Source organism: Zingiber officinale, chromosome 6B (assembly GCF_018446385.1).
Source record: "Zingiber officinale cultivar Zhangliang chromosome 6B, Zo_v1.1, whole genome shotgun sequence".
NCBI lineage: Eukaryota > Viridiplantae > Streptophyta > Magnoliopsida > Zingiberales > Zingiberaceae > Zingiber > Zingiber officinale.
The window spans coordinates 52,818,175-52,833,593 of record NC_055996.1 but is presented as its reverse complement, the minus strand read 5'-3'; the positions used below and the strand labels follow the sequence as shown (position 1 = coordinate 52,833,593).

The following is a 15,419-nucleotide window of genomic DNA, read 5'->3' as shown; positions in this document are numbered from 1 at the left end:
ATATCAAGACAACATTTCTTTATGGAAGTCTTGAAGAAAGCATCCATATAAAGCAACTAGAAGGGTTCATTGCAAAGGGCAAAGAGCATCTTGTGTGCAAGCTCAATCAGTCTATGGACTGAAGCAAAGCTTCAAGGTCTTGGAACATCCGGTTTATCAAAGTAATCCAGACCTTCGGATTTATTTAGTAACCGGATAAGTATTGTGTATACAAAAAGTGTGATGGAGATGTGGTGGTATTTCTTGTACTATACGTAGATAACATTTTTGGTAGTTGGAAACAATATCAAAGTGTTGTCAGAAGTAAGGGTATGGTTGTCCAAACAATTCAATATGAAGGACTTGGGAGAATGTATATATTCTTTGGATCAAAGTAATAAGGGATCGCAAGAAAAGAATATTTTACTTATCCCAAGCTTCATATATCGAAAAAATCCTTGCTCGTTTTAAGCATGCAGAACTCCAAGAAAGGTTTCTTACCTTTTGGGCTTGGAGTAGTTTTATCTAAAGAGATGTCTCCAAAGACATCAAAGGAGATAGAGGAAATGAAGGCAGTTCTTTATGCTTCGGTTGTCGGAAGCCTAATGTATGTTATGCACGAGATCATAAATCTATTTTTCCAAGGGCATAGTTAGCAGATATCAAAGTAACCCTGGACAAGGACATTGGACTGCAGTAAAGCATATATTGAAGTACCTTAGAGGCACTAGAGATTATATGCTAGCTTACAAGGCAGTTAATTTGGTCTCTGTGGGTTGCACGGATTTTGACTTCCAATCGGATAGGGACAATATTAAGTCAACCTCGGGGTTTTGTGTTTACTTTAGGAGGTAAAGTCATAACTATGGAAGAGTGATAAGTATAGGTGTTTTTCTAAACTCTACCATAGAAGTTTAGTATATGACAAGCCTCTGAGGCAGCCATAAAAGCTGAATGACTCAATAACCTCAAGATAGACTTAGATATGATTTCTGGTTTGTCCAAAGATTATTATAATTTATTGTAATGATATTGGTGTAGTAACAAACTCGAAGAAACCATAAGTCTATGAGGCAGGTAAACACAATAGAGCGCAAGTACCACCCAATACGAGAAATCGTATAAACGAGGAGAAGTTGTTGCTGCCTAGATTACATTAGATGATGACCTATAGATCTTTTCACTAAGGCCTTTAAGGCAAGAGCTTTTGATGAGCATGTTGAAGAGTTGGGAATCAGATGTATGGCAGCAGATATAGCAGCTTAGTCTTTTAGTATAAGTGGGAGATTGTTAGGATGTATACTAAAAGCCTAGCTTTTGGTATAAACATTTATCTAGAAATAAGAATCACATTGGTCAAATGTCTACATTTATGATAAATGTAATTGTTCAATTAATTGATATTGTAGATAACATGGTGTGTGGTGTCACACACAGAAGATCATGTTATCGGTTCCTTATAAATTATAAACAGTAGCTCACGACCAAGATGGAAAGGAACAAACCATTGGAAGGTCGTAGTGTAATTAGGTATTAGTTTATCTTAACTATATAATTACACTAGTACACTTAGAGTGTATTGAGTAGGACCATTTGAGGTCGTTTCTTTTATACTGACTTTATAAAGGAACAAAGACCTCAGTTATTATTGAAGTGTGTGCTCTTAATCCTAATATAATAACAAGCACATATATTTGATATTTATTTCTTTAATTTATCAATGGGTGAGATTTAGTTCGATAAATCAATAAGCCTGATAAGTTGGGAAATGATATCACTTATAGTGTGTGTTGTTGATTATAGAAGGAAACTGTGTCCTAGTGATCTAGGTTGAGAATGTCCCCAAGAGGAGCTCATAAGGATTGTCATGTTAAACCCTGTAGGTGGACTTAGTCCGACATGACAATGAAGTTGAGTGGTACTACTCTTAGAGCTAGATATTAATTAAGTGAGTTGTCAGTAACTTACTTAATTAGTGGACATTCGACATCTTAAACACAGGGAGACTAACACACTCATAATAAGAAGGAGCCCAAAATGTAATTTGGGATTGGTGCGGTAGTTCAATAATAGTTCTCTAGTGGAATGAATTATTATTGATAAAATTAAGTTGTGTGTTCGGGGCGAACACGGGATGCTTAATTTTATCGGGAGACCAAAACCAATTCCTCCTCTCGGTCCCTATCGTAGCCTCTTAATTATAGAGTACTATACCCACCTATACCCACCTTCTTACCCATCCCATAGGGGCCGGCCAAGCTAGCTTGGAGACCAAACTAGGGGCGAAAGTTTGGTTCATGGGTGCTTCAAGGTGGCCGGCCCTAGCTTGGGTTCAAGCTTGGTGTGGCCGGCCCAAATTAAAATAAAAGGATTTTTTTTTTTAAATTTTTCTTATGTGGATAACATGATTTAAAAGAGAGTTTAAAAATTTAAATCTTTCCTTTTATAAGATTCTACAAAAGATTAAGAGAAGAGCTAAATCTCTTTTCTTATTTGTAGATTAAAAGGTTGATTTTAATTTTGGTAAAAACTTTCCTTTTTAATCATGTTCATGATTTAAAAGAAAGTTTAAAAATTAAAAATTCTCTTTTATTAGTTTCTACAAGATTAAGAAAAGATTTGATATCTTTCCTTATTTGTAGATTGAAAAGAGATTTTAATTTTTAGAGATAACTTTCCTTTTTGGAAATTATCCACATGTTTAAAAGAAAGATTTTAATTTATAATATTTCCTTTTTATTAACCAATCATGAAGGGATAAAAACTATTGGAAAAACTTTATAAATTTTCGGAAGCAAAAAAGAAAGTTTTAATTTGTGTTTAAAATTTTATTTGCTTGGATATTTGTATATGACCGGCCATTGTAAATTGAGAAGAGAAAAATTATTTTTAATTAAGTAAATTTTCCTTTTCATGGCAAAAGAATTATGGAAGTTTTTATTTCAATTTCCTTATTTGCCAAGACCAAGGATTATAAAAGAGGGGGTAAAGGTGCCTTCATGGGTGAACGACTCTATTATTTTTCTCCCTCTTTTCTTCCTTGGTGTGGCCGGCCCTTCCCCTTCTCTTCTCTCCATCCTTGTGGCCGAACCTCTCTTCCTCCTTGGAGATCAAGTGGTGGCCGGATTTTAGCTTGGAGAAGAAGGAGAGAAAGCTTACATCCCTTGGAGCTTGGTTGGTGGAAAAAGATCTTCATCTTTTGGAAGCATTGTGCTTGGCCGAAACTTGAAGAAAGGAGAAGAAGGTGCTTTGGTGGTTTCTCATCTCGGAAGTCGTTGCCCACACAACGTCCGAGGTTAGAAGAGGAATACGGTAGAAGATCAAGAGGTCTTTCTAAAAGGTATAACTAGTATTTTTCCTTTCCGCATCATACTAGTTATTTTAGGAAATAATACTAAATACAAGAGGCATACGATTCTAGTATTTCGAATTTGTTTTCGATGTTGTGTTCTTTTTGTTTTTTCTTTTCCTTGTGATTTGATTGTTCTTTTCGGTTGACCTAAAGTTATTTAAGGAAATTAAATATTAACTTTCCTTAAAAGGCTTTGTCTAGTCGGTGGTGGTTGTTCCCATATCCAAGAAGGTTATGTGTCTCGCCACGTCAGTACTGGGAGCCAATTTTGGAAACTAATATTTAATGAAATTAATAACCTAGGTGATTTGGATCGAACGTGATAAGTTCCGCAGGAGATCCGAGTCTAAACCTAAAAGAACAAATAGATTAAACTTTGGATCAAACGTGTTAAGTTCCGCAGGCGATTCAAGTTTAATTTAAAAGAACACATGGTAGCTAGGAAAAGGTTCAGACCTTTGTACAAAATTTTTGTACAGTGGAACCATTAGGTTTTCCGAGTAGCAACCAACAATTGCTATCAGAGCTAGGGTTTTGCCTCTGTGTATTTGGTATTAGTCTAATTATGCACATGTCATACATAATTTAGGCAGGATAATAGTAGGATGTGCTAACTTTGTGGATGCAGGATCCAACTATTATGACTTATAGTTATTATGCGTGTGATTGGACCCTTGGACATGTCAAGGGCATTTATTGTGTGTGCATGATTGTATTATAAAATACAGCAGGAGTTGTATTTAGTTTTATTAGGATTTTATTTTTGATCTAGTTACATGTACATTCCTTTTATGGAATATAGGATCGATGGATGTAAATTTTATTTTATGTTCGATCTACTTTACATGTACATTCCTTCGAGGAATATAGGATCGAAAATGTAAAATTATATTTATGTCGCGGATCAAATCTTGCAAGGCGTGGAACCTTTTGAGGACCAGAGGCGCAGCGGAACAAGGAGCAAGATGGATGCAACAACTAGACCCGGTGGAGGTGGCCAAAGATGGCAGCAGCTAGGGTTGGCGACACACGGAGGACAGCAATAGATAAAAGCCATAATAGTTGAAAATTAGTTTTTCTGTTTATTGCTTTTTATGCTGAGATTGTGTGTGCTTGTTAGTATGCATGTTAAGTAGACTAGCATAGTCAAAATTCCTCACTTTAAATAACTAAGTGGGAGAGGGATTTATTTTTTAAATAAATTCCACGGTCTCCATTACTGGTTTATAAGTAATGCAACAAGCTTGCGCGTTGGCTCTGAGTGCCTTCCTCCATATCGGATGAGCTTGTTTGCGGATCACTAGATTAAACTTCCATTTTGGATGACTATAGGAAGTTAATTAAGAGTGTGTGATCTTCCCCATCGGAAGGGGCACAATCTTATTAATGGACTTAGTGTCAAGTAATGGTATACACTTAGGCACGTCTAATAGTATCCTCCCTATCGGAGTCACTGCTATTATTTGTGTGACCGAAGAAAACCAACTATTAATTTGTCAAATAAATAGGTTGACAAGATAATAAAATTAAAAACTCCTCTTACAAATGTTTGATTTTGTATACGTCCATACTATCGTGGCATACAAAATTCAACGGTGTTTGAGGTAATTTTATTTTGTCATAAAGATTTATTGACAAGATAATTAATGGGTAAAACCCTCCTCTTACAAATGTTTAAATTTTGTATACGTCCACACTATCATGACATGCAAAATTTACAGTGTTTGAGGTGTTGGTGAATTTAAATAATATTGTTTGAGGAATCAATGTTATTTTAAATTCAAAAAGTTTTGACCAAATATTTGATCAAAGACAGATCAACTATTAATTTTATTTGTCATAAAGTAAAGTTGACGAGATAATAAAATTAATGGATAAAATCTCCTCTTTGATTTTGTATACGTCCACACTATCGTGGCATACAAAATTCATGGGGATTTTAAAGAATTGATCTTGACCAAATATTTTGTGATTCTTAGGATTTAAAATGTTTGTCAATCCCCTAGTTTTTATACTATAGAAAAGACTTAGTAGTCCCAATTGTAATGATTGGAAATAGGACTTGGACATTAAGGTTGACTGTCTTCTTATAACTAAGAACAATATAGGTGTATTTAATTCATTAGTTGAAACATGTTTAGTGGTGTTATCTACCAGAACCTGGAGTGTAGATACATATGTCATTAATCATGTCCGTAATTCATTGCAGGGTTCCAGGAAACCCGACAACTAAATGAAAATAAAAACACCGTCCACATGGGCACTGCTGTAAAAGTGGCAACTGTTGCAGTGGGAGATGTTTATCCTTTGATAAGAATAAAACATGGATTTTGAATAATTATCTTTACGTACCAAGTTTAGAAAGAACTAGTTTTCAGTTTCTAAACTATTCAAAGAACTTGATATTCTGCCTCTTTTAATAACAAAGTTGTTATTAAGAAAAAGAGGGAAGTTATCTGTTCTGGAACGTTGGTTGGCAATTTATAAATCCAATAACTCCCACGATGCAACAAATGGAAATTAGTAACACATCTTCTAACTTTAAGAGAAAGCAACCTTCGGAAATGAACCAATTATATCTTTGGCATCTAAAGCTAGGTTATATTAACTTAAGTAGGATTCATTTGTAGCTGATGAATTTTTGGGTTCATTAGTAGTGAAAATCTTTCCAACCTGCGAGTCTTACTTGGAAGGAAAAATAACCAAGAAGGTTTTAAGTCTAAGGGGTATGGAGCCAAAGATATGTTGGAATTGGTTCATTATGATTTGTGTGATCCTATGACTATTCAGACAAGAGGTAGTATCGAATATTTCATCTATTTTATAGACAACAATTCAAGATACAAATACATTTACTTAATGTGCCGCAAGACTAAGTGCTTTGATTAGTTCAAAGAGTACAAGGCTGATGCGGAGAAACGTCAAAGTAAAAGTATCAAGATACTACGGTGAGATCGTAGTGGCAAGTACCTCTTGGGAAGATTTAGGAGTCACTTATCAGAAGTAGGGATTCAATCCCAACTAACTGCACCTGGTACACCCGAACAGAATGGTGTAAAAAAAGGAAGGTATAGGACTCTTATGGAAATAAGTAGATTGAGGATGAGTTATTTGGAAAATTACCAAATTCATTTTAAGGATATACTCTGGAAACAGAAGTGAACATAGTACCTTCCAAAGTCAGAACTCTCTACTCATATAGAATTGCTAAATAGGCATAAGCCTATTTTGAAGCATATTCAGATTCGGGTAGTCCAGCACATATGCTGAAGAGAGACAATGATAAGTTGGATAGGAATTCACTTGTTTGTAAGTTATCCTAGAGAAATGAAAGTAGGTTTATAGTCTTAAAAATCAGAAGGTCATTGTTAGCATCAATGATCGATTTTTAGAAGAGGACTATGTAATAAACCACAAGCACATAAGTAAATTTGTTCTTAAAGAAATTATAAAGGACATGTCTAATCTAGTACCAACTGTACAAGATGAAATATCACAAGAAACTGTAACACGTATCACAAATTGATACACAATTATAGACAGTACATCATCGTAGTGGGAGGGTTGTCAAACAACCAAAAGGATTCATGTTTTGGGAAAGTTTTTGGACTTGATCCCAAATGAACATGAGTCTGATCCCGGAAATATGATGAAGCACTCCAAAATAAAGATGCAGCATCTTGGCAAAGAGCAATGAATACAGAATTAGAATATAAGTATTCTAATCAAATCTGGAAGCTTGTAGAACCACCAGATGGTGTAAAAGCCATTGGGTGAAAATATGTCTACAATAGGAAAAGATGGATAGACAGAAAGGTGGAAACTTTCAAAGCAAGGCTTGATGAAAAAGGAAACTTTTTCACTGGTAGCAATGCTTAAGTCTATCTGGATTCTTTTATCTATTTGGCAAGTGGATATCAAGACAGCAGAATCCTTTATGGAAGTCTTGAAGAAAGCATCCATATAAAGCAACCAGAAGGGTTCATTGCAAAGGGCAAAGAGTATCTTGTGTGCAAGTTCAATCAGTCTATGGACTGAAGCAAAGCTTCAAGGTCTTGGAACATCCGGTTTATCAAAGTAATCCAGACCTTTGGATTTATTTAGTAACCGGATAAGTCTTGTGTATATAAAAAGTGTGATGGAGATGTGGTGGTATTTCTTGTACTATACGTAGATAACATTTTTGGTAGTTGGAAACAATATCAAAGTGTTGTCAGAAGTAAGGGTATGGTTATCCAAACAAGTCGATATGAAGGACTTGGGAGAATGTATATATTCTTTGGATCAAAGTAATAAGGGATCGCAAGAAAAGAATATTTTACTTATCCCAAGCTTCATATATCGAAAAAATCCTTGCTCGTTTTAAGCATGCAGAACTCCAAGAAAGGTTTCTTACCTTTTGGGCTTGGAGTAGTTTTATCTAAAGAGATGTCTCCAAAGACATCAAAGGAGATAGAGGAAATGAAGGCAGTTCTTTATGCTTCGGTTGTCGGAAGCCTAATGTATGTTATGCACGAGATCATAAATCTATTTTTCCAAGGGCATAGTTAGCAGATATCAAAGTAACTCTGGACAAGGACATTGGACTGCAGTAAAGCATATATTGAAGTACCTTAGAGGCACTAGAGATTATATGCTAGCTTACAAGGCAGTTAATTTGGTCCCTGTGGGTTGCACGGATTTTGACTTCCAATCGGATAGGGACAATATTAAGTCAACCTCGGGGTTTTGTGTTTACTTTAGGAGGTAAAGTCATAACTATGGAAGAGTGATAAGTATAGGTGTTTTTCTAAACTCTACCATAGAAGTTTAGTATATGACAAGCCTCTGAGGCAGCTATAAAAGCTGAATGACTCAATAACCTCAAGATAGACTTAGATATGATTTCTGGTTTGTCCAAAGATTATTACAATTTATTGTAATGATATTGGTGCAGTAACAAACTCGAAGAAACCATAAGTCTATAAAGCAGGTAAACACAATAGAGCGCAAGTACCACCCAATACGAGAAATCGTATAAACGAGGAGAAGTTGTTGCTGCCTAGATTACATTAGATGATGACCTATAGATCTTTTCACTAAGGCCTTTAAGGCAAGAGCTTTTGATGAGCATGTTGAAGAGTTAGGAATCAGATGTATGGCAGCAGATATAGCAGCTTAGTCTTTTAGTATAAGTGGGAGATTGTTAGGATGTATACTAAAAGCCTAGCTTTTGGTATAAACATTTATCTAGCAATAAGAATCACATTGGTCAAATGTCTACATTTATGATAAATGTAATTGTTCAATTAATTTATATTGTAGATAACATGGTGTGTGGTGTCACACACAGAAGAGCATGTTATCGGTTCCTTATAAATTATAAACAGTAGCTCACGACCAAGATGGAAAGGAACAAACCATTGGAAGGTCGTAGTGTAATTAGGTATTAGTTTATCTTAACTATATAATTACACTAGTACACTTAGAGTGTATTGAGTAGGACCATTTGAGGTCGTTTCTTTTATACCGACTTTATAAAGGAACAAAGACCTCAGGTATTATTGAAGTGTGTGCTCTTAATCAAAATATAATAACAAGCACATATATTTGATATTTATTTCTTTAATTTATCAATGGGTGAGATTTAGTTCGATAAATCAATAAGCCTGATAAGTTGGGAAATGATATCACTTATAGTGTGTGTTGTTGATTATAGAAGGAAACTATGTCCTAGTGATCTAGGTTGAGAATGTCCCCAAGAGGAGCTCATAAGGATTGTCATGTTAAACCATGCAGGTGGACTTAGTCCGACATGACGATGAAGTTGAGTGGTACTACTCTTAGAGCTAGATATTAATTAAGTGAGTTGTCAGTAACTTACTTAATTAGTGGACATTCGACATCTTAAACACAGGGAGACTAACACACTCATAATAAGAAGGAGCCCAAAATGTAATTTGGGATTGGTGCGGTAGTTCAATAATAGTTCTCTAGTGGAATGAATTATTATTGATAAAATTAAGTTGTGTGTTCGGGGCGAACACGGGATGCTTAATTTTATCGGGAGACCAAAACCAATTCCTCCTCTCGGTCCCTATCGTAGCCTCTTAATTATAGAGTACTATACCCACCTTCTTACCCATCCCATAGGGGCCGACCAAGCTAGGGCCAGCCAAAGTTTGGTTCATGGGTGCTTCAAGGTGGCCGGCCCTAGCTTGGGTTCAAGCTTGGTGTGGCCGGCCCAAATTAAAATAAAAGGATTTTTATTTTTTAAAATTTTTCTTATGTGGATAACATGATTTAAAAGAGAGTTTAAAAATTTAAATCTTTCCTTTTATAAGATTCTACAAAAGATTAAGAGAAGAGCTAAATCTCTTTCCTTATTTGTAGATTAAAAGGTTGATTTTAATTTTGGTAAAAACTTTCCTTTTTAATCATGTTCATGATTTAAAAGAAAGTTTAAAAATTAAAAATTCTCTTTTATTAGTTTCTACAAGATTAAGAAAAGATTTGATATCTTTCCTTATTTGTAGATTGAAAAGAGATTTTTATTTTTAGAGATAACTTTCCTTTTTGGAAATTATCCACATGTTTAAAAGAAATATTTTAATTTATAATATTTCCTTTTTATTAACCAATCATGAAGGGATAAAAATTATTGGAAAAATTTTATAAATTTCCGGAAGCAAATAAGGAAGTTTTAATTTGTGTTTAAAATTTTATTTGCTTGGAGATTTGTATATGATCGGCCATTGTAAATTGAGAAGAGAAAAATTATTTTTAATTAAATAAATTTTCCTTTTCATGGCAAAAGAATTATGGAAGTTTTATTTAAATTTCCTTATTTGCCAAGACCAAGGATTATAAAAGAGGGGGTAGAGGTGCCTTCATGGGTGAACGACTCTATTATTTTTCTCCCTCTTTTCTTCCTTGGTGTGGCCGGCCCTTCCCCTTCTCTTCTCTCCATCCTTGTGGCCGAACCTCTCTTCCTCCTTGGAGATCAAGTGGTGGCCGGATTTTAGCTTGGAGAAGAAGGAGAGAAAGCTTACATCCCTTGGAGCTTGGTTGGTGGAAAAAGATCTTCATCTTTTGGAAGCATTGTCCTTGGCCGAAACTTGAAGAAAGGAGAAGAAGGTGCTTTGGTGGTTTCTCATCTCGGAAGATCGTTGCCCACACAACGTCCAAGGTTAGAAGAGGAATACGGTAGAAGATCAAGAGGTCTTTCTAAAAGGTATAACTAGTATTTTTCCTTTCCGCATCATACTAGTTATTTTAGAAAATAATACTAAATACAAGAGGCATACGATTCTAGTATTTCGAATTTGTTTTCAATGTTGTGTTCTTTTTGTTTTTTCTTTTCCTTGTGATTTGATTGTTCTTTTCGGTTGACCTAAAGTTATTTAAGGAAATTAAATATTAACTTTCCTTAAAAGGCTTTGTCTAGTCGGTGGTAGTTGTTCCCATATCCAAGAAGGTTAGGTGTCTCGCCACGTCAGTACTGGGAGCCAATTTTGGAAACTAATATTTAATGAAATTAATAACCTAGGTGATTTGGATCGAACGTGATAAGTTCCGCAGGAGATCCGAGTCTAAACCTAAAAGAACAAATAGATTAAACTTTGGATCAAACGTGTTAAGTTCCGCAGGCGATTCAAGTTTAATTTAAAAGAACACATGGTAGCTAGGAAAAGGTTCAGACCTTTGTACAATATTTTTGTACAATGGAACCATTAGATTTTCTGAGTAGCAACCAACAATATGAATTATAATCTTGATTCATTTGCCAATATGATTGTACCCCTCCTATTATTAAAATATAATAGAAATATACTAAACAAAACGATAGATGTGCTATTTTAACAACTTTCTTAATTTTGATCCACGAATATAGGAGGACGTAAATATAGATATACAAACATTAGATATAGGATGGGATAAATTTTAGTCAATTTCTAAGAATCAACCCTTAATTATTACTTCAAAAATATTATACGTTCATCGTCTACACTACGCCATAGATTAAAAAAATCACTACAAATTCATATGTTACAAAATCACATCTTGAGTGAAATATAATTATACAATTGATATAAAAATATCCTCATTAAAGTATAATTCCCATATACAAAAAGTGGAAGACAATAAAATTGTATTTTATTATTTTTTTAAAAAAATATTAAGCTAATTAGCAAATGTTTTATAATCCAAAATTGTATTTCGAATATGAGTTACTTGAATAAAAGATTGCTTTAATTTCTCAAAATATACTTTATACATTATTTATTTTAAATTTTAATAAACCAGCCACTTAGAAAGTATTTAACAAAATACATTGTATTAATTTGAATTTTCTTTAAAAACATATATAAAAACATTATGCTGGAATTTAGCAATCACAAGCTCCCAAACCTCGAGCCAACACGTGCTGCTCCTCGCCACGTAATATTTCCGCACGTGCGAAACGCGAAGGCGGTCATCTCCGAACTCGATCCCGTCGATGGATCGCTTCCTTCTCGTTGTTACAAAATTGCAATAAAGAAGAAATCGATCGAGAAAAAGAGATGCAGTTCCAGGAACCCTAGAAGTTCTTCTCCTAATCCGTTGACCCTAGGAAGAATAACTGTGTCTGCTCGGGTTTACTTTGATTGAGGCCGGCCGTGTGTTCGCTTGGTTGGGGGTTTAAGCGTTGGAGGTGGTGGCTGGTGATGGGCGCGACGGGGTCTAAGCTGGAGAAGACCCTCGGAGAGCAGTTCCCCGAAGGAGAGCGGTATTTTGGCCTAGAGAACTTCGGCAACACCTGCTACTGCAACAGCGTCTTGCAGGTTTTTCCTTCTTTTTGTCCTTTCCCCAACCGAGTGTGAATTCGATTGAGAGACTCGTTGGGGGCTTTAGTTCATCGAATATTGGCTATTTAGATGCTATTTGTATCTCTTGATTCGTTGGATTTGATTGCGGTTGACTTCATCGTGATGGGAATAACAAATAGAGTGGCTTTCTTAGATTTCCTTTTTGGTGTATGCAATGATGCTTTAAATCTATGTGCTGCTTTATATTCTCATCGTTATACAGCATCTTCTCTGACACAGGAAATGAACACCTAGTTTATATGCAGTGCTTTAGCTTCGAAATCATGCATGTTTTGCATCAATTTAAATGATGATAATTAAACCTTGAGGGTGCACTTAGAAAATGAGGACCTTATGCTGAAGAGTAGGACGTGATAAACTTTGTCTATGAGATACTGTGGTAAACGGTCAAAGTGACTTCTTTTTTATGTTCCATTTTGTTGATGTGATTGATAAATTGGAATAAGTATGAACCATTATGTGCAGGCACTTTATTTCTGTGTCCCATTCCGTGATCAGTTGCTGGAGTATTATGACAACAAAAAAAGTGTTATCGAGGCAGACGAAAACCTTCTCACATGTCTGGCTGATCTGTTTTCCCAGGTATGTGGTTGGCCAGGAAGTTGCGGTCTTCCTCTGAAAGTTATAGTCTATCATCCTCTAACCAACTGGGCATCCGGTGGGGACCCTCTGAAAGTTATAGTATACTTTATGGAAGTGTTTGAAAATTTTCTCACTTGTGATGCTTCTATAATTCTATTGTATCACTTGGTTAGCTCGGAGTAAAATATGTTGGCAACGTTTGGTAACTTCTACTGTACACTTGATTGGCAAACTCTCATAACTATGCTATAGATTTTCCTTATTTACCCACACAGCTATTTATGTTGATATTATCTCCACTTATCTGTTTGATAATTTTCTCTCTTGAAATTTGCTCTGCATATGTATTTGCCATATTTTATTGCACTCTGCTACAGATCTGCTCTCAAAAGAAGAAAACTGGCATTGTCTCTCCTAGGCGTTTTGTACAAAGAGTAAAGAAAGAAAATGAGCTCTTCCGCAGCTATATGCATCAGGTAAATCAGTTTGGAGATCGCTATTTGGTACATTATTAATAAGTTAACTCGAATTCAATCTTCTAATGAGCTCTAATTGGTGAAATATTCTAAAATTTCAGAGTTGTCTCTCTTGGTGTTTGTAGGATGCTCATGAATTTTTGAATTTTTTGCTCAATGAACTTGTTGATATTCTGGAGAAAGAGTGCAATAATGCAAAGTCTTCTCCTGAAGGCTTATCTTCATTAGATAAAGTTGCAAATGGTTCAGACAATTCTCTAGCAAATGGTGTAAAGAAAGAACCCCTTGTTACATGGGTTCATAAAAGTTTTCAGGTAAGTCAAGTCATCATCTATATTTCTCTGATAATAGTAGATGCATGTCACAACCAACCCCTTTCTTGTCATCAACATTTCCTCATTTTACTCAGGGTATTTTAACGAATGAAACAAGATGCCTACGGTGTGAAACTGTTTCTGCAAGAGATGAGACATTCTTTGACTTAAGCCTCGACATCGAACAAAACAGTTCCATAACAAGTTGTCTCAAGAATTTTAGCTCAACAGAGACTTTAAATGCGGAGGATAAGTTCTTCTGCGATAAATGCTGCAGGTGATCTACATGGCTTCTATAATTTAAAGTATACTTATTTCACCTTAAGCAGTCATCATACTTGCTTTTACCTTCATTTCACTGGCGGTCTGACTAATGGTCTGCAGGTGCTACATTTGTATATTAAGTACAGAGTGAAATCAGGAATGTTGTGTTCCATTTCTGCCAATTGGCTGAGAGGGATGAAATTCCTATTGTCTGTTACTTCTGCGAATAAATGAGAAGGAAGAATAGAGGGTGAGAGAAAGGACCAAAAAGAAAGCATAAAATATAGATTTTTTTTTTTTGAATATATGTTTAGTCTAACTTGAGATATTTAGTTTTTTGTTGTTGTGTTGTGGGCATACTTTCACACACACTTTCATTTCCTTTACCTTGTTAGATTTACATGTAATTTTGGTACATGGTTTTAATTTTGAGGTCACAAAAGTCCATATATATTTGGCAATTAGTAGAATGTGGAGCTGCTAATTTGTGGTTGGTGGAAGTTTCATTATCATGCATTACCATCGGTGACAATATTCAGTTTTTGTAATTTTTTTGATATTAGAATGTGATCTCTACAATTGTAGTGTTTAAACATTGATGACTATTTCATCGTAATCTTGTTTCATAATAACCTGTGATCATGAGTGACCGCATATGTCTTGGTAATTGATGATCTAAGTATTTTCTTCTCGTGTCAGTCTGCAGGAGGCTCAAAAAAGGATGAAGATCAAGAAGCCACCAAATGTCCTAGTCATGCATCTCAAGCGCTTCAAATACGTTGAGCAACTCGGCCGTAACAAGAAGCTTTCCTACCGGGTTGTCTTCCCCTTGGAGTTGAAACTCAACAACACCATCGAAGATTCAGACATTGAGTATTCACTCTTTTCTGTTGTGGTTCATGTTGGAAGTGGTCCCAACCACGGTCACTATGTCAGCCTCGTGAAGAGCCATAACCATTGGCTGTTCTACGATGATGAACATGTAGAGATAATTGATGAATCCACCATGCAAACCTTCTTTGGGTCTGCTCAGGAATACTCGAGTCACACTGATCACGGGTATATCTTGTTCTACGAGAGTCATACTAGCACGAGCTGAAGAGTAATGATCAGGCATTGATGCAGTGTATAGTCGATTATAGAAGTTCATACTCTTTTTTTTATGAATAATAATAAGGAATTCACATGATCATGAAACATTCATATAGGAGAGGCCAGAGTTTGTTGTATGTATGACAATTGAAATGTACCCCTTTTTTTCGCCTATGGGTTAGATTATGATATGTTTTTTTTTTAAAAGAAATATCTATTGCATTTCTCAGAATTTATGATATGCAAGCGTTCATTTACAGTCCTAAGCAACACTAATGGTCTGCTTGGGAGTTGGTGACAATGAAGTCCCAAGCAACACTAATGATCTGTTTTTCATTAATGCCAAGGGTAATAGACAGATCAACATATTAGTTTTGAAAAATTATATACGAGCAATTTAATAAAAGCTAATTTAATACGAGCAATTTAATAAAGGGTGGACACAAGTAACTAAGTAATTGTTATCTAAAAACAGAAGTTGGAAAATTAGTTTTAGTAATCGGTAAATGGA

The 15,419-nt window shown here is 35.2% G+C and overlaps 1 protein-coding gene across 1 annotated transcript; it reads left to right on the top strand.

The window, feature by feature from the left end:
• The first annotated feature begins 11,769 nt into the window (after positions 1-11,769).
• LOC121992437 (ubiquitin carboxyl-terminal hydrolase 4-like) lies at positions 11,770-15,115 on the top strand. Its single transcript, XM_042546809.1, has 6 exons — positions 11,770-12,135; positions 12,646-12,762; positions 13,140-13,238; positions 13,364-13,552; positions 13,648-13,829; positions 14,516-15,115. Exons 1-6 carry the CDS (start codon positions 12,019-12,021, stop codon positions 14,913-14,915), a joined length of 1,104 nt encoding a protein of 367 aa, XP_042402743.1. The 5' UTR covers positions 11,770-12,018; the 3' UTR covers positions 14,916-15,115.
• Positions 15,116-15,419: the final 304 nt, after the last annotated feature.